The sequence below is a fragment of the Mobula birostris genome, chromosome 8 (assembly GCF_030028105.1).
Source record: "Mobula birostris isolate sMobBir1 chromosome 8, sMobBir1.hap1, whole genome shotgun sequence".
Lineage (NCBI taxonomy): Eukaryota > Metazoa > Chordata > Chondrichthyes > Myliobatiformes > Myliobatidae > Mobula > Mobula birostris.
In genome coordinates, this window is record NC_092377.1 from 86,184,899 (window position 1) to 86,211,779 (window position 26,881).

Sequence of the window (26,881 nt, forward strand, 5' to 3'; positions counted from 1 at the left end):
CTGTACCTGCATGCCCACTTTCAATGACTGGTGTACAATGACACCCAGGTCTCATTGCACCTCCCCTTTTCCTAATCGGCCACCATTCAGATAATAATCTGTTTTCCAGTTTTTGCCACCAAAGTGGATAACCACACATTTATCCACATTAAATTGCATCTGCCATGAATTTGCCCACTCACCCAACCTATCCAAGTCATCCTGCATCCTTTTAGCATCCTTCTCACAGCTAACACTGCAGCTCAGCTTTGTGTCATCTGCAAATTTGGAGATGCTGCATTTAATTCCCTCGTCTAAGTCATTAATATATATTGAAAACAACTGAAGTCCCAGCACTGAGCCTTGCGGTACCCCACTAGTCACTGCCTGCCATTCTGAAAAGGTCCTGTTTATTCCCACTCTTTGCTTCCTGTCTGCCAACCAATTCTCTATCCACATCAATACCATACCCCCAATACCGTGTGCTTTAAGTTTGCACACTAATCTCCTGTGTGGGACCTTGTCAAAAGCCTTTTGAAAATCCAAATATACCATGTCCACTGGTTCTCTTCTAGTTACATCGTCAAAAATTCCACTCTATCCACTCTACTAGTTACATCCTCAAAAAATTCTATGAGATTCGTCAGACATGATTTTCCTTTCACAAATCCATGCTGACTTTGTCCGATGATTTCACCGCTTTCCAAATGTGCTGTTATCACATCTTTGATAACTGATTCTAGCATTTTCCCCACCACCAATGTTAGGCTAACCGGTCTATAATTTCTCAGTTTCTCTCTCCCTCCTTTTTTAAAAAGCGGGGTTACATTAGCCACCCTCCAATCCTCAGGAACTAGTTCAGAATCTAAAGAGTTTTGAAAAATTATCACTAATGCATCCACTATTTTCACCATTTCTAACCCATTGTATAATTTTGTCAATTTAAAAACATTCAATTATGCTATTATTCAACCATCTCAACTCAAGAGAATGCAAGACAAGACTATTGTCTTTCAAATATATTCTTCCACATAATTCACCCATGGCAATTTGTTGAAATGGCCCTGTATCTCTTTATTGTAGGAATATTCCTAAGTGTGATGGTCAAACTAGATGAAGTGTGGCAAGTGGGGCCTGACCAAAATACTGTCCACTTGTAGTTTCGCTACCTCTATTTGTACTCGTACTTTGACACCAGTATCAACTTTTCAGTAGACTTCCTGATTAGTTTTTAAACTGCATTAACTGTTCATCACCTGTACAGTTGAGCACATAATTCCTTTTATCAAAGCTCCCCAATCACATGTTGTCAAAATATTCCAAACTGTCTTTCATGGGCCTCCCATTTCTTGGAAATGAATTTTGTAAGTCCAGGTCATCCTTAACTTGTAATTTCCTTCTCCTAAATGGGCAACGTGCAGTGCCCCCAAGTGTCATGTTTCCTTGCTCTACAGCTCTCCATTGCTTTATTTTAGTCACTTCTAAATTTCATAATCAACAAAAAGCCCACCACAGATTCCTTGGAACATCAATTACATATCCATCAATATGAAAATGATCCACCATCTTTATGGAAATTCTTACCTGTCATATCTTCCTTAAATTTCTCCTTTCTAGCCTTAAACCTCTGCCCTCGAGTTCCAGGCGCCACTGACCTGGGGAAACCTCTTTGGCTATCTATCCTATCTATTCCCTTTGGTAAAGTTACCCTCTTCCCTCCCCCCCCCACCTCTTATATTTCAGTGAGAATAAATCTAACCTAACCAATCTCTCCTGATAACTATTGCTTTCCATTCCAAATACTATCCTGTCAAAAACTCAAAAATCAAGTTTATTGTCATATGTACAAGCACATGTGTGAAGAAAATCTACTCTCAGCAGCATCACAGGTACATAGCATTATATAAGCAACATTCACAAGAAAAACGTAAACCTAAGCTATACATTTTTTACAAGGAGGAACATAATTAGAACAAAATAAAACAAATGCTATTTTAGTACAAATTGATCAGAATATGTTCAAAATACAGTGTTGCTAAATTGTTGTACCAATTAGTTCCTGTGAATCTTTTCGGCACTATAACTACCACATCCTTCTTGTAGTATGGTGATCAGAACGATACATAACTCTCAAAATGCATTCTGATCAATGTTTGTTCAGCTGCAAAATGATGTCCGGGTTCTTATACTCTCCCTATGAAAGCAAACATACCAAATAGACTTATCACTACATCTGCCAAGGACCAGGACATAATTTTGCAGCAAACAAACATTGATCAGAATACATTTTGAGAGTTGTGTATTTCTCTGATCAGCATACTACAGGAAGGATGTGGTAGTTATACAGTGTAGAAAAGATTCAGCAGGAAATGACGAACCAGGGACTAACTGGCACCACAGTTTAGCAACACTATGACCATTTTGATCAAGTTGCACTATGAACTTGCATACCAAGGTCCCTCTGAACATCAGTGCTTGTAAAGTTCCTGCCCTTTATATATCCTGCCAGAATTTGATTTCCCAAACTGCATTACCTCATACTGGCCTGGATTAAACTCCATTTGTCATCACTCTGCCCTACTTTTCAGCTGATCTATGTCCAGCTGTGTCCTTGGACAACCTTCTTTACTTTGTGACTCCACCAATTTTTATAATGTCTGCAAACTTGTAATCAGACCACCTACATATATATTACAAACAGCAAAGATCCCAGCTGGACTCTACTTGTTACAGATTTCCTGTAAGTTAACACATATCTGCCATTACCTTATGCTTCTAACCACTAAGCCACTTTTGGCTTCAGTTCAAAGTAAGTTTATTATTAAAGTACATATATGTCACCATATACAAACTTGAGATTTGTTTTTTTTTTGCGGGTATAATCCAACTAAATCCAAGAAAGACAGAAAAATCAATGAAAGACTGTATCCAGCAGGACAGACAAACAACCAACATGCAAAAGACAACAAACTGTGCAAATCCAAAAGAAAAATAATAATAAAAAATAAGCAATTGATATCAAGAACCTCAGGTGGCAAGTCCTTGAAAGTGAGTCCATAGGCTGTGGGAACAGTTCAGTGATAAGGTGAGTGAAGTTATCCCCTCTGATTCAAGAGCCTAATGGTTAAAGGGTGATAACTGTTCCTGAATCTGGTGATTTGAGTCCTGAGACTCCTGTGCCACCTTCCTGATGGCAGCAGCGAGAAGAGAGCATCTCCTAGGTGATGGAGTTCCTTGACAATGGATACTGCTGTTTGTTTTTCAATATGCCACATCTGTGCCTTAACCTTCCAGGCTAACTTACCTTGTGGGACATTATTACAGTCCATGTAAACTGCTTCCTTCATCAGTATTCTTATTTACTTCCTGGAAAAACGCAGTCAGATTTGCGAGACATGACCATCTCTCATAAAACCACATTGACTCAATTTAATCAATCCTTTCCAAGTGAACATGTATCCTGTCCTATAAAATGTTGTCGTTAAAAACTCCCCTACCACCATTGATGTAAGGTTCGTCTATAGTTTTCAGGCTTATCCCTATGGCCAGCAAAAATGAAAACACCTCGGTTCCCTGCTCTCCATCTCCACGCCAAACAGGTGCTGTCAATCTACTTCTGTGAATTCCCGAATTCTGTTTTATAGTATTGAAATCTACCTTCCTGGTTTAGGGACCAAACTTAAAACCGCCTTGTCTTTTTTCCCACAACTACCTTGAATTTTAATGAACTATGGTCACTGTTCCCAGAGGCTTCCTGCACAGACGTTTCTATCATGTGGTTATGAATCATGGTTTTGTGCTTTTCAAAGTAATTGAGCTGTTATCTGATGTTTTCAACTCATGTATGCTAATTTGCAGTTAAAGTAATCAAGCATGTTGCATTTCAAAATATTTAAATCACTAATTTATCTTTATTTTGGGGTTTGTTTAGGGAATAAGTCACAGAGGGAGGAGCTGGACTCCATCCTCTTTGTATTTGAGGTAAGCCATTTTTTGATACATCTACATTTGTACTCCTTTGCTAAATTTGATTTCATCTATTAGTGAACCTTCAGAAAGTATTTTAATTTTTTTCCATTACCAAATTTCTGTCTGTGGGTGTAACAGTTTTGCATCTCTTGCTAAGAATTGATTTTTGTTCTATAATGATATCAGATCTTTCTCAGTATGCTATTGCTAACTCTTTCCCTTTATTGTCCAAACCTCAAAATATCAAGTGGATGTGAAAATTCTTTTGAAATACTGATTGTAATTTTAAGTCCTCTATTAAAAGAAGGTCATGAAAGCAGTAGAAATGTTCAATGTTCAAAGTAAATTTATTATCAATGTTAGCATATGCCACCATATACTACCTTGAGATTCAATTTCTTGCAAGCATTCACAGTAGGACAGAGAAATACATGAGAATCAATGGAAAAATGACACAAAAAAGACTGACAACTTAGATGGGGGGGCAGAGGGGGAGTGGTCAGGTGGAGAGAAGGGGGAGAACATAAATTCTAGAGTCCTTGGAAGTGAATCAATTGGTTTGGAGTGAGTTCAAAGTTGAGGAGAGTGAAGTTATTCATGGTGGTTCAGGAGCCTGATGGTTGAAGGGCAATAGCTGTTCCTGAACCTGGCAGTGTGGGACGTGAGCCTCCTATTCCTCCTTCCCATTGGCAGCAGTGAGAAGAGTACATGACCTGGATGGTGGGTTTCTTGATGAAGTATGTTGCTTTCTTGTGGCAGCGCTCCTGATAGATGTGTTCAGCAGCGGGGAGGGCTTTGCCTGCGATGGACCAGGCTGTGTTCTCCACTTTTGTAGACTTTACGTTCTTGAGCATTGGTGTTTCCATACCAGGCTGTGGCCTTATAGATTGATGTTAGGAACAGAGATTTGAGAGATTGGGATTTACTATGTTGCATTTAGAAGCACTTTAGATTGAGCTGACTAGTTCTAAAGGTAGGTTGTAATGATAGTGATCCACTGTGCTATCTGTTAGGCGAACACTCGGGGCACTCGAAATTCTTTGACATTTTTCTCCTTTCTATAAGTGTATACCTCAGATAAATATTATGTGGAGATTTGTGACAAATATGACTATTATATGTACAGTATCTGAAATACATCTTATGGAAAGTTTTGTTTGATGATGAACTTCAATATAAAATAAATTGCAAAAAAAATTAAATAAATTGATTAAAAATTTGCATTGTTATTTTGGTGGAAAGCGTCTTAGTAACACAACAAATAACCCAAGTGATTAAAATACTCTTGCAATGATGTAGTTTGAACTCCACAAGTTGAACGAAGTGAGTTAGGAATGTATTGCTTGAACCATCTTTTTGAAATGAAGAGCTTTCTAGGGTTTGGTTGGAGGGTGATTCAAACTTTGATAACTTGTAATGTTCTATTCAGACTGCACGCACAAAGCATGTAATAGAGCACTACTGTCAAAAAGCTGAAATAATCAAAGCTAACTTGTTTTAAAACTATCTGTTTTAAAACTAATATCAGAAAAAATGATATGAAGCTACTGGATTGTTGGTAAATAATGCTGTCTGTATCTGTAGAGCTAAAGGGCAAGTTAACTATTTCCTCTGTATTGCCATCCTTGGCCAGTATATGAATTGAAATCCAGCAACGTGACTGAGTCTTATCTGCCTTCTAAAATGGTCCAGCAAACCACTTGTACATCTAATGTATGCTGATTCTTGCCAGTGGCATTAACCTTCTATGAATGTCTATTCTTAAACAAAAGTGTTCTGTTGTACAATGAGCATTGCTCATAAAACATTTATTTATAACTTTAGTGTGGAATTTTAATGGAGGGTATTGAATTTTAATACCAAGTTATTTAAATTGTGTAATACATAGAAACATAGAAAATAGGTGCAGGAGAAGGCAATTCGGCCTTTCGAGGCAGCACCGCCATTCAGTATGATCATGGCTGACCATCCAACTCAGAACCCTGTACCCGCCTTCGCTCCATACCCCCGATCCCTTTAGCCACAAGGGCCATATCAAACTCCCTCTTAAATATAGCCAATGAACTGGCCTCAACTGTTTCCTGTGACAGAGAATTCCACAGATTCACCACTCTCTGTGTGAAGAAGTTTTTTCCTCATCTCAGTCCTAAAAGGTTTCCCCTTTATCCTTAAGCCATGTGGCCAAGTGGTTAAGGCATTGGACTAGCTACCTGAAGGTCGTGAGTTCAAGCTCCAGCCGAGGGAATGTGTTGTGTCCTTGAGCAAAGCACTTAGTCACACATTGCTCTGTGACGACACTGGTGCCAAGATGTATGGGTCCTAATGCCCCTCCCCTGGACAACATTGGTGTCGTGGAGAGGGGAGACTCGCAGCATGGGCAATTGCTGGTCTTCATACAATCTTGCCCAGGCCTGCGCCCTGGAGAGTAAAGACTTTCCAGGTGCGGATCCATGGTCTCGCAAGACTAACAGATGCCTTTATTTATCCTTAAACTGTGACCCCTTGTTCTGGACTTCCCCAACATCGGGAACAATCTTCCTGCATCTAGCCTGTCCAATCCCTTTAGAATTTTATACGTTTCAATAAGATCCCCCCTCAATCTTCTAAATTCCAGCGAGTATAACCCTAGTTGATCCAGTCTTTCATCATATGAAAGTCTTGCCATCCCAGGAATCAATCTGGTGAACCTTCTTTGTACTCCCTCTATGGCAAGGATGTCTTTCCTCAGATTAGGGGACCAAAACTGCACACAATACTCCAGGTGTGGTCTCACCAAGGCCTTGTACAACTGCAGTAGTACCTCCCTGCTCCTGTACTCGAATCCTCTTGCTATGAATGCCAGCATACCATTCGCCTTTTTCACCGCCTGCTGTACCTGCATGCCCACTTTCAATGACTGGTGTACAATGACACCCAGGTCTTGTTACACCTCCCCTTTTCCTAATCGGCCACCATTCAGATAATAATCTGTTTTCCAGTTTTTGCTACTAAAGTGGATAACCTCACATTTATCCACATTAAATTGCATCTGCCATGAATTTGCCCACTCACCTAACCTATCCAAGACACCCTGCATCCTTTTCGCATCCTCCTCACAGCTAACACTGCCGCCCAGCTTCGTGTCATCCGCAAACTTGGAGATGCTGCATTTAATTCCCTCGTCTAAGTCATTAATATATATTGTAAACAACTGGGGTCCCAGCACTGAGCCTTGCGGTACCCCACTAGTCACTGCCTGCCATTCTGAAAAGATCCCGTTTATTCCCACTCTTTCCTTCCTGTCTGCCAAGCAATTCTCTATCCACATCAATTCCATACCCCCAATACTGTGTGTTTTAAGTTTGCACACTAATCTCCTGTATGGGACCTTGTCAAAAGTCTTTTGAAAATCCAAATATACCACATCCACTGGTTCTCTACTAGTTACATCGTCAAAAATTCCACTCTATCCACTCTACTAGTTACATCCTCAAAAAATTCTATGAGATTCGTCAGACATGATTTTCCTTTCACAAATCCATGCTGACTTTGTCCGATGATTTCACCGCTTTCCAAATGTGCTGTTGTCACATCTTTGATAACTGACTCTAGCATTTTCCCCACCACCAATGTCAGGCTTACCGATCTATAATTCCCCGGTTTCTCTCTCCCTCCTTGATTAAAAAGTGGGTTACATTAGCCACCCTCCAATCCTCAGGAACTAATCCAGAATCTAGAGTTTTGAAAAATTATCACGAATGCATCCACTATTTCTTGGGCTACATGTACTTCCTTAAGCACTCTGGGATGCAGACCATCTGGCCCTGGGGATTTATCTGCCTTTAATCCCTTCAATTTACCTAACACCACTTCCCTACTAACATGTATTTCCCTCAGTTCCTCCATCTCACTAAACCCTCTTACACTACATTACTCTCCTGCTCACAAATCCTCAGCTCTATTATGGTAGTGATGAGTACAAGCAGTGTAAAGTGGTTTGCACAAGAATTGAATCACAATTGTTTCCTTCAGTTCAGTTTAAAGATGCACAATTGTAATTGTTTTTTTACACATGTACCTAGAAGTAGTGAAAAGCTTTTGCTTGCATGCAGTCCAGATAGATCATTTCATGCATGAAATGTTAGGTCAGAGCATGTCTTCAGGCAATTTAAGTAGTAGTATTTCCTGATTCTCCTGTCTAGGGATAGTGAGTGAAATTGTTTCTATTGCTGATTTTATAATAAGGTCTTATGTGTATGTGCCTAGCAGCTTGGGACTGGCTAAATGAACTCCAAATTGTATGCTATCTTGTTAATGTAGTTTTATTCTAATTAGGCTACTTAGTTGTAAAAAATGATAGAAGATATAAAAATTCACATTAACTCAAAGAGAATAATTGCTGCAAATTATGACTCGCTTGCAATGAATTTAATTTTTGTCATAGTCATACTTTATTGATTCCGGGGGAAATTGGTTTTCGTTAAAGTATGACTATGACTATGACAAAAATTAAATTCAGATCTAGTAATTCATCCATGGGTGAATGGATGAAGCAAATGAACTGGTGGAAGTTGTAGATGTTAATTTTAAGGGATGAAGAAGTTTGAAAGTGGATTAAGCATAGATTAGTGCTGTGCATTTCTCCACTGAGCAGTGTGGGATTGGTATCGGTTGAGTAGTGAGTGTTGATTGACGTAATGCTTTCCATATTAGAAATTGCTGATTGATCTGAATTTTAAGAAGCTAGTTATTTAGAAAACTGCTAGGATGTTTTCCCAGAATTTTATTCATGGAAATGTTTTCAACGTGTTCTATTTGTGAAAACCATGGCATTCTAATTTCTTACTAGTGAAGCAAATGTTACCAATTAAACAGATTTGAACTATTCAGTACATCACCCAACCGGGGAAAAAAATTCTGTTTTACCGTGTTAAAACTGAAAGTACACTAAAAGAAGCCCCATCTCATTAACAATGCTAATAAATTGGTTCTTCAGAAAGCTGAAATTTATCATAAGTTTATTATGTTGTAGAGCTGTAAGTATTCCTTTGAAGCAGCTTAAAAACTGTGTAAATTTGTGTTGAGGTGAATAAAGTTCAATGGACAATATTTTCAAAAGTTTTTTTTACCACATCCAATTACACTTTTAAATAATCAATTCATTGCCCTTTATTCTGGTAACATTACCAGTATCAAAATGTTTCTTTTTCAGTTGCTCTAATTCAGGAGCTGTTCATTACATTGGGCTTACTAGCTATTTTCAGGGTACCTGTACTTAAGGTTACAACAAGCACTGCTCTTTTACAGAGAATTAAAGGGGTACAAGGGAGGAGCCGGCCAAAGGAGACACTAGCAAGGATGATGACAGAACAGCAATGGCTGGAGCTTCTGAGAGCAACTTGGAAGGTGCAGGATAGATCCATCCCTAAGAAGAAGCATTCTAAAGGGAGGATGAGGCAACCATAGCTGACAAGGGAAAGACAAGTCAAATACAGCATTAAAGCAAAAGAGAGGGCATAAAATATAGCAAAAATTAGTAGGAGATTGGGAAGCTTTTAAGAACCAACAGAAGGCAACTAAAGAAACCATAAGAAGGGAAAAGATGAAATATCAAGGTAAGCCAGCCAATAATATAAAAGAGGATACCAAAAGTTTTTTTCAGATATATCAATGATAAAAGAGAGGTGAGAATGGATTTTGGACCATTCGAAAATGACACTGGAGAGGTAGTAATGGGGGACAACGTAATGTCAGACAAACTCTAAGTATTTTGTGTCAGTCTTTACTGTTCAAGGCAACAGCTATATGCCAGAATTCGCAAGTGTCGGGGCAGAAGTGAATATATCTGCTATTACTTAGGAGATGCTTGGGAAGCTGAAAGGTCTGAAGGTAGATTATTCACCTGGACTAAATGGACTACATCCCAGGGTTCTGAACGAGGTAGCTGAAGGGATTGTGGAGGCATTAGTAATGATCTTTCAAGAATCACCAGATTCTGGAATGGTTCTGGTGAACTAGAAAATTGCACTCTAAGTCTCCATTCCACTCTTTAAGAAGGGAGGGAGACAAAAAAAAAAGCTAATTAAAGGCCAGTTAGTATGATTTCAATGGTAGATAAGATGTTGGGGTCCATTATTAAGGTTGAGGTTTCGAGGTACAGTACTTGCAGATACTTGATAAATAGGCCAAAGTCAGCATGGTTTTATTAAGGGGAAATCTTATCTGACAAATCTGTTGGAATTCTTTGAGGAAATAACAGTCAGGATAGACAAAGGAGAATCAGTGGATGTTGTTTACTTGGATTTGCAGAAGATGTTGCACATGAGACTGCTTAACAAGATAAGAGCACATGATATTACAGGAACAATACCTACATGGATAGAAGATTGGCTTATTGGCAGGTGGGAAAGAGTGGGAATATTCTGGTTGGCTGCCAGTGACTAGTGGTGCTCAGCAGGGGCTGGTATTGGGACCGTGTCTTTAATGTTATATGTGAATGACTTAGATGATGGAATTGATGGCTTTAGGCCAAGTTTGCAGACAATATGAAGATAGGTGGAGGGGCAGGTATTTTTGAGGAAGCAGGGAGTCTGCAGAAGGACTTAGACAGATTGGGAGAATGGGCAAAGAAGTGGCAGATGGAATATCATGCACTTTGATAAATGGAATAAAGACATAGGCTATTTTCGAAATATGACAAAAATACAGAAATCAGAGTCCTCTTGCAGTGTTTCCTCAAGGTTAACTTGCAGATTGAATCAGTGGTCAGGAATAAAAATGGAATGTTAGCAGTCCTTTCGAGAGGTCTAGACTATAAGAGCTAAAATGTCATGCTGAGGCTGTATAAAGGTGGTGATCAGACTGCACTTGGACTCCTTATCTAAGTTTTGAGTTATTTATCTAAGTAAAGATGTGTTGGCATTGGAGAAAGCCCAGAGGAGGGTCACAAAAATAATTCGAGAATGAATGAAAAGGTTAACATATCAGGAACATTTGGTGGCTCTGGACTTGTGCTGGCGTTTAGGGGAATGGTGGGGGGGGTTACGAGGGAGATCTCATTGAAAGCTATTGAATATTGAAAGCCCGAGGATGTGGAGTGGATGTTTCCTATAGTGTGTGAGTCTAGGACTGGAGGGCACAGCCTTAGAATAGAAGGGTGTCCCTTTAGAACAGAGGTGAGGATAAATTGCTTTAGCCAGAGGGCGGTGAATCTGTGGAATTCATTGCAACAGATGGCTGTGGAGGCCAAGTCATTGGCAGTATGTAAAGCAAGGATTGAAAGGATTAGTGAGGCCATCAAAGGTTACAGGATGAAGGCAGGAGAATAGGGAAAAAAATCGACATGATGGAATGCTGGAGGAAACTCTGCTCCTTAATTCTGACTTAATTCTGCTCCTGTGTCTTATGGTCTTATGGTGTTATTTTTGTATCACTGATGAAATCCCACAGAGTTTGGCAATCAACTCACCTGGTGATTACAGAGAGGTATCTATGGAAATTACTAGTGTAAAATGAAGATTATGTGACTTGTCTTTCTGCACACAAATAACATCAATCTTAAAAACATGCGATCAAAAGTTTGTGGTTGTGACAGCACCAGCAAAAATAAAAACAAGTATATGGGTGTTTACAGGTAGTATTCCCTCATCAGAGGAAATAGTAAAGGAAAGTGAACTACTCGAGGAATAAAACTTACTGAAATAAAAATTTAAAGATAAAGCCTTTGGAGTCTGCAGCTGGTATGTTATGTGCTGTAGTTTCCCTACGTAAGTGCTTGTGGTGAAGGTTTGTTGTGTAAGGAATTTGGAATTTTGCCTAGAACTATGTGCTTTCCCAACTTCCCAGTAGCAGTCTGATATGTTCTCCAGTAAGTGTAGAAGTTAGCATGACACCATTACAGTTCAGAGTTAAATTCTGGTACCATCTGTAAGGAGTTTGTGCATTCTCCCCTCGACCAAATGGGATTCTTCTGGGTGCTCCAGTTTCCTCTCTCAGTCCAGATGTACTGGTTAGTAGGTTAATTGGTCGTAAATTGTGCTGTGATTAAGCTAGTGTTAAATAGTTGGGTTGCTGGGTGGCATGGCTTGTTGGTCTGGAATGGCCTGTTCTGTGCTGTATTTCTAAATAAACAAACAAACAAACAAACCAAAACAAACAAACAAACAAAAAAAATATAATACCTGCATCTCAAGGGAAATTTTGGGTGTGGCAGTTAAAGTACTGGATTAATTATCAAAAAGCAGTGGAAAGATTTGGAGACACCAGTTCAAAAGTTGCCATGTGGGCCAAATTTAAACTAATTTTAAATAATTTTTTTCAATATTGGTGGTGTGTGAAACAACTAGATTGTTCTAAAAAGTAATCTGGTGCATTAAAAAGTTTGAAAGTTTCATTTATTATCAAAGTATACAGCTCTGGAATTTTTCTTCTCCAGATAACCACGAAACCAAGAAAGAAATGAATGGCAGCACGATCATTAGCCCCCAGATCCACTCTGCACCCCGCACAAAAAAAACAAACAAAAGTGGAATAGGCACATCGACCCCCAAATCCCCTCCTCCGCACAAAAAAAATGAGAAAGATAGGTGAAAAATGCAGAATACAAAAAAAATTAATAGTCTTTAAATGAAGGAGTACACCATTTTTACCTAAACTGGGCTTTCTGGTTTCTGAGCAGCTGGGGGTTAGCTCTCATCTGTTCCTTGAAATTAAAAAAGTAGGAATAAATCCAACTAGCCAATGATATTCTTTTTCTTTTTCTTCTTCTTTCATAAGCCCATCACCCCTACAGGGCAGAGGCCATTGACAGCAGCACACCAATCCTCTGTCCTGGACCAGTCTTTCAAATGTTACCAGGTGTAGCCTATCTTTTTGGTGTATCCTTCCTCCTCCAGGGATGAGGTCTTTGGCGTTTCTGTTGCACTGTGCTTTTTCGGGATGGGGTGACTTACTCCATGGCCAACCCTCCTCCTTTCGTAGCCAGGCTCGAGTCCGATCACGGTAGAGTTGATTGTAATTTAGTTAGTGGAATTGTTATCAAAAAGTACGTAATGGTAGTTTTGTATATGCTTTCAAGTGACACATGCTTATCAATACCTTGTGCCAGATGTCATTGGAGCTTTGGTCCAATAGGGATAATCAAGCTGAATTCCGGATGTCAGGAGTATGCCCTTGGGTATTGGCTAAATTTCATGAGTATGCTTTCAATGAAAGCTGAAGTTGAAGTTAAGTATAAATTCGAAGGGAACCGCCTCACTGGTTGGAGAATGTACTGAGTACAAAGGTAATTGAGGAGAGTATCTTACTGTAAATCATTCTTGCAGGAATCCCAGGATTAATTGCAGTCATCTTGACTATTTTGTCATTGAATTTTTAACATAAATTCTGAGGTTACTGTGCGCACTATTGCAGTGTTCAATTTCATGTGCAATTACTTTGATTTTAAATAATTTCATGACTTAACATAGCAAAGCTTGAAAAACATAGTAATAGTGTGATCACTTGAGTCGAGTAAGATGTTCTCCTAAGGATTTGTTTATTGGTGGGTCCTCAGGTGTCTATAGAGGCCGATCTGGGATCCACGTATTCTAGTCTAGTGCGTATGCAAGTAAGTGGTGGCTGTGGGTAGTGGTTGGGTCTTTTGGTTGTTCATTCTCTCCTTTCGCAGCTGCAATTTGTTCTCTGTAGAACAGTGGAGGTCATTCTCATGTAGCACAGCTCCCTCTTGAACACACTTCCTCCAGGTGCATCTTCTGAGAGCAATGTCTTCCCAGTTTTTTAGATGTAATGTTGAATTTCTTCAGGCTGATTTTGATGTTATCTTTGAAGAGTTTCCTTTGCCCACCAGGGTCTTGTTGACCAGTCTTCAACTGGGAGTAAAGGATCTGTTTGGGGAGATGTGCATTAGGTATCTAAACGGCATGACCTATCCATCAGAGTTAGTGTTGTTTTATCTTGGTGGAAATACTGTTCCTGTTGGTCTTCTCCAGTACACTGGTGTCAGTGTGTCTGTCCTTTCTGCCCATCCTCAAAATCATTTGTAAGGTTCCTTGGTGGTAATGTTCTAAGGCTTTCAGGTGTGTCCTGTAGGTGGTCCATGATTCAGCTACATACGGTAATGTAAGAAAGACAGCTGATCTATAGAGCAAAACTTTTGTTTTGATTTGTAGGTTGCAGTCTTCAAAGACTGAATCTTGCATGGGCTTCACTAGCACTAATCAGGCAGTGGTTGTTCTCTGAGTTGATGTCTGCTTTTGAGGAGAGAATACTGCTAAGGTAGGGAAAGTGGTCTGCATTTTCAAAGGTGATATCGTCAACTTTTATGGAGGGCTGGATAGGTAACTGGTTGGGTGGTGGCTGATATAGGACCTGTGTCTTTTTTATATTCAGAACAAGGCCTAGGATTCTGTATGCCTTAGCAAAGCAATTCAGGATACATTGGAGGTCTTCTTCAGAGTGTAATGTGATGGTGGTGTCATCTGCATACCAAAGCTCCATGATAGTGGTGGTGCTAATCTTGTTCTTGAGGTTGAAAAACCTGTTGTCTATTCTGTACATGATTGGGATTCCCTACGGCAGGTTTTGGCCAGTGAGGTGAAGGATGGCAGCAATGAAAATGACAAATAGGGTGGGTGTAGTTATACAGTCCTGTTTGACTCCTGTTTTGACAGTGAAGTGGACTTGTGTTGGTAATGTTTTCATCATACCACTCTCTTCTCTCAGTTTTACATCACTGCCAGTTTCAGAATCTTTGAATTCCTATTTTAATAGCATTATGTGAGTACCTTCAACAGATGGATGGGGTGACATACTACTTCCTTGCAGGTGTTTGGAACTAGCAATATATGCTTAATTATTAATCAGGGATGCCCACAATCAATGAAAGAACAAATATATAAAAAAACACCTGTTCAAAATATATTGGAGTCTTCAAATACTTTGCAGAATTGATTATCCATTGATGGTAATCTTTGATCATTGAGCCCTATACTTGTTTCCCTCAAACATGCTGCTAGCTTTTAGTTCCTTAAGTGAGCTCACAAGTAAAAAGCTGATTTTGCTGTCTGCGTTGCTCAGAATGCTGGGTATTGATAGTAAGTGTGCTTGGCAGCATGGCGTTAGTATCATGCTTTACAGAGATTGGAAGATTGAGGTTCAATTCCCGCAGTTGTCCGTAAAGAGTTTTACGTTATCTCCATACCCACATGGATTTCCTTAGGGTGCTCCAATTACTTCTTACATTTTAAAAGACATATGGTTAGTAAGTTATGGGCTTGCTATTTTGGTGTCAGAAGCATGGCGGCACTTTGGGCCACCCCAGCACATCCTTGGACTGTACTGGTCATTGACACAAACAATGCATTTCACTGCATTTATTTCTGACACCTCCCTCCCCTTTCTTGATCTTTCTGTCTCTATCTCTAGAGACAGCTTATCTACTGATGTCTACTGTAAGCCTGCAGACTCTTACAGCTACCTGGACTACTCCTTTTCCCACCCTGTCTCTTGCAAAACTGTCATCCCCTTCTCACAATTCCTCCGTCTCCACTGCATCTGCACTCAGGATGAGGCTTCTCATTCTAGGATGAAGGAGATGTCTTCCTTTTTTAAAGAAAGGGGCTTCCCTTCCTTCACCATCAACTCTGCTCTCAAAAGCATCTCTCCCATTTCACGCACATCTGCTCTCACCCCATCCTCCCGCCACCCCACTAGGAATAGGGTTCCCCTTGTCCTCACCTACCACCCCACCAGCCTTCGTCCAACATATAATTCTCTGTAACAGGATCCCACCACCAAGCACATCTTTCCCTCCCTCCCCTTTCTGCTTTCCGCAGGGATCCCTCCCTACGTGACTCCCTTGTCCATTCGTCCCCCCACCCCATCCTGTCCCACTGATCTCCCTCCTGGCACTTATCCTTGTCAGCGGAACGAGTGCTACACATGCCCTTACACTTCCTCCCTTACCACCGTTCAGGGCCCCAGACAGTCCTTCCAGGTGAGGCAACACTTCACCTGTGAGTCGGCTGGGGTGATATACTGCGTCCGGTGCTCCCGGTGCAGCCTTCTATATATTGTATATATTGGCAAGACCCGACACAGACTGAGAGACCGTTTCGCTGAACACCTATGCTCTGTCCACCAGAGAAAGCAGGATCTCCCAGTGGCCACACATTTTAATTCCACATCCCATTCCCAATCTGATATGTCTATCCATGGGCTCCTCTACTGTCAAGATGAAGCCACACTCAGGTTGGAGGAACAACACCTGACATTCCGTCTGGGTAGCCTCCAACCTGATCGCATGAACATTGACTTCCCTAACTTCCGTTAATGCCCCTCCTCCCCTTCTTACCCCATCCCTTATTTATTTATTTCCCTTTTTTTCCTCCCTCTCTTTATTTCTCCTTCTGTCCCTCTCACTATAACTCCTTACCTACTCTCCATCTTCCTCTGGGCTCCCCTCCCCCTTTCTTTCTCCCTAGGCTTCCCGTCCCATGATCCTCTCCCTTCTCCAGCCTTGTATCACTTTTGCCAATCAACTTTACAGCTCTTAGTCTCATCCCTCCCCCTCCTGTCTTCTCCTATCATTTCAGATCTCCCCCTCCCCTCCTACTTTCAAATCTCTTACTATTTCTTCTTTCAGTTAGTCCTGACGAAGGGTCTCGGCCCGAAACGTCGACTGTACCTCTTCCAATAGATGCTGCCTGGCCTGCTGCGTTCCACCAGCATTTTGGGTGTGTTGCTTGAATTTCCTGCATCTGCAGATTTTCTTGTGTTTACGCATTTCACTGGATGTTTCAATGTACATATAACAAATAGGCTAATCTCTTCAAGCAACCAGAAATATTTATTTTGGTATTTCTGAATCCATTGTTGCCAAATATTTTACATCAGTTATTGAAAGAGTGTTGTATTGACGCGTACTTTGACACCAACAGCTGTTGAATTTTGTGTGTATCAGAGGCAGCGTTCCCTCTAATTTTTTTTCAACTGCGCGGATCAACCATTGCTCTAAGCAGGAAATTTGAATACAGACTGAAAACTGCACAGTATCTTAATAAAACATTATATTAAAAAATTGTAGCTGCATGGCAACAAAGGCTATGTGCATGGGAGCATTTCAGTTACTGTGCAGCCGTGCACATGCGCAGCTTAGAGGGAACCATGATCAGTGTAGAAAAGCTAGATGAGAGCATTTAGGAAGTAACAGTGGAATTTATTCAAACAGATTCCAGAAAGCAGGTTTTGTTTTGTTACACTGGTGCTCCTCTAAAAGAGGTGTACTAATGGTAATTATACCTGTATGCACTGAGGAATGCAATTTCCATGAAGGCCTGAACGCTTTACTGATTACTATGGTTGCATATTTCAGATTTGTGGATATCAATCTGCTGTAATCTCTGTCCACTACCCTGCCAATGGCAACAACTCTCTTTTGGAACTATGCCCATGCAAAGTCTATCACTGAGCTCCCTTCACTCGATAATTTTATTGTGTTTTTAACCTTCCAGTCACTTCTCTACCTTTTTCTCTGTATACATTTTTATCCAAAGATTTATAAGTGGTTGAAAATTAAAAAGAAACACATTTCCTGTAAATCTGTTATTAAAACTGAAATGCTGGTTACCCAAGGTTCAATTAACCTCCAAACTAAGATGTATTTGAGAGGCAGGAGAAAATCCTGCACTCATGCAAAGGACCCCACAAAGACAGCACTAGAAGTTAGAGTCAAACTTTTGTCATTGAAGCTGTGTTACTTTCTGTCTGATGTAGGTGGTGGGCGAGAAGAGAGAATGTCTGGGGTGGCTGGGGGTTTAAATTATGCAGGCTTCTTTACCAGGGCAGCGAGAAGCATGAGTAGTCCCTGGAAGAGATGCTGGCTTTAGTGATGTGCTGAGTTGTATCCACAATTATCTGCAGTTTCTTGTGGTCACAGGCTCCACTAAACCCCTTAAAAAGACAGTAATATCTTCTAAGCTTATAAGAAGAAAGAATGTGGTCAGTTAATTGGACTAATTTCACCATTTCCATTCTCTGAAGAATAATCGATTTGAAACATCAGCTCTTAAGTGCTCATCCTAGATCTCTACCCTGTAGAATAAATGGATAAAAATGTTTTTTGCTGTAAAGTACTGAAGTATGGTGGAAAATTAATCTTGCATACTGCTCGTGGAGATGAATTCATTTCAACAGTGCATTGAGGTAGTACAGGTACAAGGTAAACCAATAACAAAGTACAGAATAAAGTGTCCCAGTTATAGAGAAAGTGTAGTGCAGGTAGACAATAAGGTACGAGATCATAACGAGGTAGATTGCGAGGTCAAGAGTTCATCTATAGCCTTTCAACAGCAGGATAGAAGCTGTCCTTGAGCCTGATGGCATCTGCTTTCACCCTTTTGTATCTAATTTAGATACATCACTGAGTCATGCCATCTGCAGAAATTCTCTGATGACTCAGCGATAGTTGGATGTATAAAGGGAGGATGGGAGGATGAACACAGGACTCTGGTGGAGGACTTTGTCAAATGGTGCAAGCTGAATCAGCTCAATATCAGTAAGACAAAGGAGATGATGATGGACTTCAGGAAGACTAAGATTGCGCTGCTCCCTGTTACTATTGGTGATGAGGACCTACAAGTACCTGGGGCTGCACCTGAATGACAGACTTGACTGGAGCACCAACACAGAGACGGTGTACAAGAAGGGCCAGAGTTGCCTGTACTTCCTGAGGAGACAAAAGTCCTTTCGAGTAGGCAGGCCTCTAATTCACATGTTCTACCAGTCTGTTGTTGCCAGTACAATCTTCTCTGTGGTGAAAAGGCTGTCTCTGTTATAGGAGTCAAACTGGACACACTGGAGACTGTGGTAGAACGAAGGACCCTCTGGAAAATCCTGGCAATTCTGGACAGTAGTTCTGTCCCTCTGCATGCCACCTTGGCTGAAAAGAGGAGCACTTTCAGTAATAGACTAAGACAGCTGCGCTGCTCCAAAGAGCGCTATATGAGGTCATTCTTACCCTTGGCCATTAGGTTTTATAATGAGTCAACCTACAGCCAGGGAAGTGATGGACTCCCCACCCCCCCACCCCTCCATTAGACTGTTTGAGGTAACTTTTTTTTTAATTCTTTCTTACTTCTCTTCTAAATCTTTGTATTTTTGTATATCTGTGTACTTGTAATGCTACTGTGACACTGTAATTTCCTTTGGGATCAATAAAGTATCTATCTGTCTATCTATCTAATGCCTAATGTGGAGGAGAGACAATGTTCAACGTTGGTAGGGTCTTTACTTGTGCTGGAAGAGAGAAATATAAAAAGTCCAGGGAGGGGATGCTCATTTCAGTGATGTGCTGACTATATTCACAATTCCCTGCCATCACAGGCAAAGCAGTTGACATACCAAGCTGTGATGTAACCAGATAGCATGTTTTTTGTAATGCATCAGTAAAAAATTGGTGAGAGTCAAAAAGGATATGCCCTATTTCTTTAGCCTCCTGGGGAAGTAGGTGTATTGGTGAGCTTTCTTGGCAGGGATGTCTGTGGTTGGAAAAGGAAGGTGTTGATTGCTCCTAGGAATTTGAAGCTCTCAGTGCTCAGCACTATTGATGTAAATTGGAGCATATATAGCACCCACCCCCTTCCTGAAGTCATTGACCAACTCTTTTATGTTGTTGACATCGAGGGGAAATGTTGTCATGACACTATGTCAATAAGCTGTCTGTCTCCTTCCTGTACTCCTGTATTCATCATTATTTGAGATGTGGCCCACAATGGTGGTACTATCTAAATCATTGGAGATGAATCTAGCCCATGCAGTTATGAGTGTTTCGAAAGTAGGGGGCTGAGGATGCAGTTTTGTGAGCATCAGTGTTGAGGATAGAGGTGACAGAGGCATGATTATGATTCGTTGATCAAGAAGTCAATGATCCAGTTGCAAAGAGAGGTATTGAGTTCCATTCCAGGAGTTTGGTTGGAATTATAGTATTGAGGGCAGAATTAGAGTCAATAAACAATGGTCTTGCAAGGGTTTATTTACTGTTCACTTGCTCTGTAGGACGAGGGAGATGGTGTCCATTTTAGCAGTGGGTAAATTGCAGTAGGTTGAGGTTGTTTGGAAGGCTGGAGTTAATGTGTCCAATGACCAACTTCTCAAAGCATTTCATGATGATGGGTTTCAGATCCACCAGGTAGCCATCATTGAGGAATGTTATATTGTTTTTCTTGGGTACTGTGATGATAGTGGTCTTCTGAATATTTATAGTAATATAGTGGATTCCAGTTAATTGGACTACCAGTTAATCAAGGCAGCTGTTTATTCGGGACAGCTCTTCAAGGGCAAAAACTAAATCAATAAAATAGCTGGGATTTCATTCATTTATTTGGGAAACTATGCCACTTACTTGTTTCTGTACAGATTCTAACTAGTGTCAGTCACGTGCACTTGCGTGGCTGTTAGGCTCTACACCATGCTCAGAACAATCAGTTTTAAAATAGCATTAGTTGTGTGTGTTTGTGTTCAAAAAGCAGTGATCTTTGTCACTTATTTTTGGAGAAATAAGCAGTAAGACACTTTGAAGCAGTTTTGCTCACTGCAGTTTCAAGCATTCAGGCTTGGAGATGGCAGAAGTGGCCGAGAGAGAAAGCGAAACGATTTTACTACTTCAAGTTAGGAATTATGAAGGAATCAACAATCATCTTGAATGTTAAAATGAAAGTGAAGATTTGAAGGATGCAATCATCAAAAGCATTATATGAAAGCAGACCATTAACTGCACTAGGTATCTGTGCTGATTTTGTTCACTTACAGTCAATCAAAAGAACACGACAATGAATTCTGAAATGAAGTGGGGTTGTGTAGAATTTAACGCAACACTAATACAGCTCAGGGCGTTCTGAAGATCAATTCTGGTGCCCTCTGTAAGGTGTCTGTACTTCCTATGAGCATAAGTTTTCCCCAGGTGCTCCGGTTTCCCCCTACAGTCCAAACACAAACCAGGTAGGTTAATTGGTCCTTGTAAAATGTCCTATGATTAGGTTAGAGTTAATAGGGTTTGTTGGAGGCTGCTGGGGTGGCGTGTATCAAAAGGCTGGGAGGTCCTATTCCATGCTGTATCGATAAATAAATTTTAAAATTCCTCAGTCAATAAATATTAGGAACTAATACACATTTTTTGTAATATTATACAGGTATTGTTAGTAGTCTAATTTGCTCTGTATTTCATTTAAATGCATAAAATGTTACTCTCTTAAATGGTAGTTTGTCTTTTTTATACCTTTTAACTATTTCCATGAAACTTTGGCTAATTGGAACAGCCGCTTAATTGGGCCAAAATGTACTAGTCCAGATGTGTCCCAATTAACCAAAATTCAATGTATCTGTTTCAGTTATCTTTCAAAATTTAAGACTGGATATTTTGAGCTAAATAATACTTAGTTTAAATGCCAGTATATTGATTTGAAGATGATGAATTAAAGCTTTACACATGTAAGTTGGGATTTTTAATGTTTTTTGGCTCTCTGTGATTCCCAAAGTACGAATTGTGGTTCAGTTAGACATGATAATTATTTTTCATTGTAGCTATTCAGTGGGAAACCTTCAGTGTGCTCCTAGCAAGACACCATTATTGAAGTTTAAAGCAAAGTAGCATTTACACCATGACTCATCTTTCATGCTTAGCAACATAAAAAAAAAATTATGTGTTGTATTACTTTTTTAAGGACAAATGGATAATTGGAATCTTGAGAACCATCTAACTGCAGGAAGGTGGTCATCCTTTTCTCCTGTTGGAAGCAAGGACTTTGGCAGATTCAAAACCAAAAACTTTTGTATCTGCTAGCCGAAATGTAAAGGTTGAATCCAATAACTAACTGAATAAATAGCTTTGCACCTACCCAAGGTTATTATTACTTTAACATATGCTGCTCTACAGCTTAACTTGTCTAATATATTTCATCTGTTTAGTTTTACAGCTTGCAATGATCTGTCAGTAATGAGAGATATTTCCTAAAAAGATACTGCCAACATTGTTTGATTTGAAGAACTGAAAGTTGTTTGTGTTACCTGTTTTTTTTATTCTGCAGTGACATCAAAGAAATGTATTTAAAATGATATATCAATGAACATCAAAACTTGAATGGAAAATAAAGTTTGAATGACTAATAATATGCTTAAGTAAGATCATATGTGAGCTGTGGTTTTAGAGACATTATATGGATGTGCGCATCTCAGTTTGTAATTTGTTTACCTTGAACAGAAAATACTTCAACTTCTTCCAGAGAAGATTAATAGTAGATGGCAGTTCCACAGTATAGGTAAGAAGAATGGAGCATATTTGTTAAACATCTGTAATCCACAAACATCATAAGAATTTTGGATGATCAAATTCGATGCTTGTTCAAAATATTTTGATTTCTGTAATCTATATCATTTTAATTACTGCAGAGAGTCAAGTACTAATTGAATGATAAAGTTCTTGTATCTCTTAAATAAGAAATCTAAATGTCTGTTAGAACATTATTTTTTGTTACACAAATTTACTTCCCCGTACTAATTTATATTTGTACTTCTGTGGTATGTTAATATTTTTTAAACCCTTTAGCCTATAATACTAAGTTTTACTAGCACATTTAAAAACAAAATATCAAGAGTATTCTTGTGCATTGTTTCTATGTAAGTGACAATCGGGATTTCATTAGGTTCTTTAGCTTTCCCTCTCAGTTTCATCCTTCCTTAAATTTCATAAGCATTATAATGCTTGCCAAATCTTTTTTTTACTTTCCTGTTTCCACTTTCTAGCTCATTTGAGTGTCAAGTGCCTTTTATTTGATAGGTAAAAATGTCATCAATTGTTTTCCAAAGTCCCCTGTTGGTGTTTGTTAAAGGAATTCAGCATATTTTGTTTTATGCTGACATTTTTCGCATGGTATACATGTCATGCTTTCTCCTTGCTAAAATATTTTTGCTGCTGAGATCCTTTAGTTAAACACAGTGGAAGTTTTTTCCTGTGGTTTTCTTATCTGCTTTGTAATTAACTGCTGAGTCTCTAAGGCTAATGACAATTTAACAATAGACATATCAAAGCGAATAATACTTGGAAATAGAAGGTCAGGACTAAAGGGCAGAGGTTGTTTCTTTATTTCAAGAAGACATGTAATTTGAGGACGTTTCGTAATAGGCAACAATTGACATTAAGCTGAAAGGAAATGTGACAAGGAGGTGCAGCTTAATATCAGTTGTGGGGAGAAGGGTTTTGTTCTAGGTTTTAAAGAAGAAAAAGGATGAAAATTTAGGGTAGGAATTCAGGGAGCTCCGGGTCAGATGGCTGAAGCCATGGGCGCAAATGTTAAATTGAAGGGAGTTGGGGGAGGGAGTAAACATGAGACTAGAGTTGCAAGAATCAGATTGCTTGGCTTCTTTTTATTCCTTTAAGCATTAAGTTTTTCCATATTTATACTTGATGAAACCAAATATGTTGGAAATAAACTTAATCATGAACTATAATTTTTGGGAATAAATATTGAAAATTAGAATTTAAACTTCTTTGAATAACTTTAGTTTCTTTCCAATACAGTCATTATTAGAAACATATATCTTTTGAGACCATGGAAAGATGGATATTTTTGCAGATTTGTAACATAAAATAAAAATAGGAAGATTATTTCCTTTAGACAGTGTGCTTGGTGAATTGCCTGGGAAATTGTTTGTTCATTTGCCAGGAACAAAATCTTGCAGAAATCTGAATTAAAACATAAATTGCTTTAACTAGATAGGTCAGGCAATGTCTGTGGAGAGAGAAATGAATTAATATTTAAGGTTGATGACCTTTCGTTAGAATGCCAATCAAAATTTAAATCACTTTTTCTCCTTGTAAATGCTGACGTGAATATTTATAACATTTGCTGTTTTTATTAACCCATTTCTTGTGGTTTGTTTAGTTCCAAAGTAAATGCCTTGATTAAGATTGTGGATTCTGATCCCATAATAGATGTAGTCTACATTGGCTTCAGTTTGTGTTGCTGAAGGAATGCTACCTATTTGGAGATGCTGACTTGGACCAGATATTAAACATTTCATGTAGGCAGAAGAGATCTCATGGTCCACATTGAAGAGAAGGAAACTTTCCAGAGATTCTCAGCAACATTCCTTATTGCTATTATTCATCTTTGAGTTTTTTTTAATTGTAGCATTTCAGAAAGTGTTTGCAGAACTTTGTCCAAGGTTTGGGCAGGTAGACTCAGGGTACCAGAGAGCACTTGTTCGAAAGAAGCTACCAAATAGAAGATTCTTTATAAATTAAGAAAAAGCTTATTGGCCTAGCAGAAAGTAGAAAATCATCCAGTGCTGGGATTATTTTTGTAGATTTGAGTTTAGAAAATAGAAGTTTGAGCACCTACAGATAAATTTTTATAATCCACCTGCAGGTGCTGAAGAAGGGTCTTGGCCCAAAATGTCATCTGTTTATTCCATTCCTAAGATGCTGCCCGGCCTGCTGAGTTTCTCCAGCATTTTGCATGTGTTGCTTTGGATTTTTATATGTTCATTAGTTGTTATATGTTGTTAGTTTTACATGCCAATTTAAGATTTAAGATTTAATCAAGTTTTTAAATTTTCTTATTATTTATTTAAGTATTTTTATCTGTAACAGGTGGTGGAGATATTTAGAATTAATTTAGATATTTTGTCTTTACTATGCTAAAAATGTCAATTGCTGCATGTATTATTTATAATTGCAATGTTTAACTTCCATTTTGCAACAAAATAGGCTCAATTTTGAAGAAACTTCTGCACACTGGAAATTCTACTAAGGTAAAAAAACAATTTATTACGTTTAAAGAGACTGTTTCCTTCTATATTTATAACCTTCCTTATTTTGTGCTTTTTTTTGGCTCTTATTTGATACTGTCAGTAGGTACAAACTCTAGGTTGAACATCCAATTCTTTGGCTTATTTTACAACAATAGTTCAGAGGTTTGTGAGAATAATTCATTTAAATGTCTCTATCTTGAGTTTTCCTCCAGAAAAGCTCTGTCCTTAACTGAAATAGATAGTCACAAGACAAAGTGCCAACTTCATTGTGGATGATATCTGTGTTTAATATGCTATTCATTGAGACAGGGAAAGGATGGCAGGATAACAGTGTCATGGTTTATGAGAGAAATGTGGAACATCTAATCAAGGGGATGAAGGAAGCATACTTAAGGTTTAGGACACAAAAATCATCCATCGCTCTTGAAAATGATAAGGTAGCCAGGAAAGGTTTAACAATGGAATTAGGAGAGCTAAGGGGGACATGAGAAGGCCTTGGCCTGTGGGATTAAGGAAAACCCCAAGGCATTTTAGATGTATGTGAAGAATGTGGGGACTACTCAGGGATAAAGGGTGAAACATGCTTCGAGTTGGAGAAGGCGTTAAGAGGTCCTTAATGAATACTTGGCTGCAGTGCTCATCTGAAGAGGGTCATTGATGAATGAAAGGTCAGTATAGAAGAGGCTAATATGCTGGAGCATATTGAGGTTAAGTTCCTGAAAACCATTAGGATAGATAAGTCCCCAAGGCTGGACAAGATATACCTCAGATTACTATGGGAAGCAAGGGAGAGATTTCTGCGGCGTTAACTAAAATATTTCAGAATCAGAATCAGATTTAATATCACTGGCATATGTAGTGAAATTTGTTGTTTTGCGGCAGCAGTACATTGCATACTTAATAAATTCAGTAAATTACAGTAAGTATATATATTATATATAAAGTTTAAAAATAGTGTAAAAAGGTGAAAAAAAGTGAGGTAGTCTTCATAGGTTTGCTGTACTTTCAAAAATCTGATGGCAGAGGGGAAGTAGCTGTTCCTGAAACTTTGAATGTGCGTCTTCAGGCTCCTGTACCACCTCCTTGATGGCAGCAATGAGAAGAAAGCATATCCTGGGTCAAGGGGGTTCTTAATGATGGATGCTGCTTTTTTGAGTTATCATCTTTGGGAAGAGTCATCAGTGCTGGGGAGGCAAGTGCCCATGATGGAGCTGGCTAAGTTCACAAATTTCTTCAGCTTTTTCCAATCCCGTGCAGTGGCCCTTCCATACCTGACAGTGATTTAACCAGTTAGAATGCTCTCCACAGTACATCTGTAGAATTTATGAGTGTTCTTGATGACATACCAAATCTCCTCAAACTCCTAATGAATTAAAGCCATTGTTGTGCTTTCTTTGTAATTGTATCAATATGTTGGGCCCAGGATAGATCTTCAGAGATCTGGACACACAAGAACTTGAAACTGCTCACCCTTTCCATTGCTGGTCCCTCAATGAGCACTGGTATGTGTTCCGTCGGCGTCCTCTTCCTGAAGTCCACATCAGCTCCACAGTCTTACTGCCGTTGATGCAAGTTGTTATGACACCACTCAACCAGCTAATCTACAGTATCTCGTTCCTATTTGCCTCCTTGTCACACTGAAATTCTGCCAACTATATTAGTGTTGCAGCAACCTTATAGACTGCATTTGAGCTGTAGTCATGGGTTTAGAGAGAGTAGAACAGTAGGCTCAGCACATATCCTTAAGGTACGCCAGTGTTGATTGTCAGTGAGGAGGAGATGTTATTTCTGATCTGCACAGGTTGTGGTCTCCCGGTGAGGAAGTCGAGAATTCCAGTTGCATAGGGAGGTACAGAGGCTCACGTTTTGGAGCTTGTTAATTATAACTGAGGGTACGATTATGTTGAACAGTGAGCTGTAATCAATAAACGGCAGCCTGGAGTAGGTATTGCTTTTGTCCAGGTGATACAAGGCCGAGTGAAGAGCCAGTGAGATTTCATCTGCTGTAGATCTATTGCGGTGATAGACAAATTGCAGTGAGCCCAGGCCCCTGCTTAAGCAGGAGTTGATTCTAGCCATGACCAACTTCTCAAAGCTCTCAAAAAATTTTTTAGCAGTGAAACATGTCATTTGGCTCAACCCATCTGTG

The 26,881-nt window shown here is 39.4% G+C and overlaps 1 protein-coding gene across 14 annotated transcripts in view; it reads left to right on the top strand.

Annotated features, from left to right (window-relative positions):
* Positions 1–26,881, top strand: part of ralgapa2 (Ral GTPase activating protein catalytic subunit alpha 2) — a 560,288-nt gene that overhangs the window by 113,028 nt on the left and 420,379 nt on the right. For all 14 annotated transcript variants that reach the window (XR_011886861.1, XR_011886862.1, XR_011886864.1 and 11 more), the window contains exons 3-5: positions 3,911–3,960; positions 22,181–22,238; positions 24,689–24,732. Coding sequence is in view for 10 of the 14 variants with exons in the window: in XM_072265566.1 (XP_072121667.1) it covers positions 3,911–3,960; positions 22,181–22,238; positions 24,689–24,732 (152 nt within the window). In the remaining 4 variants the exon portion in view is untranslated. The remainder of the gene's footprint in view (positions 1–3,910; positions 3,961–22,180; positions 22,239–24,688; positions 24,733–26,881) is intronic.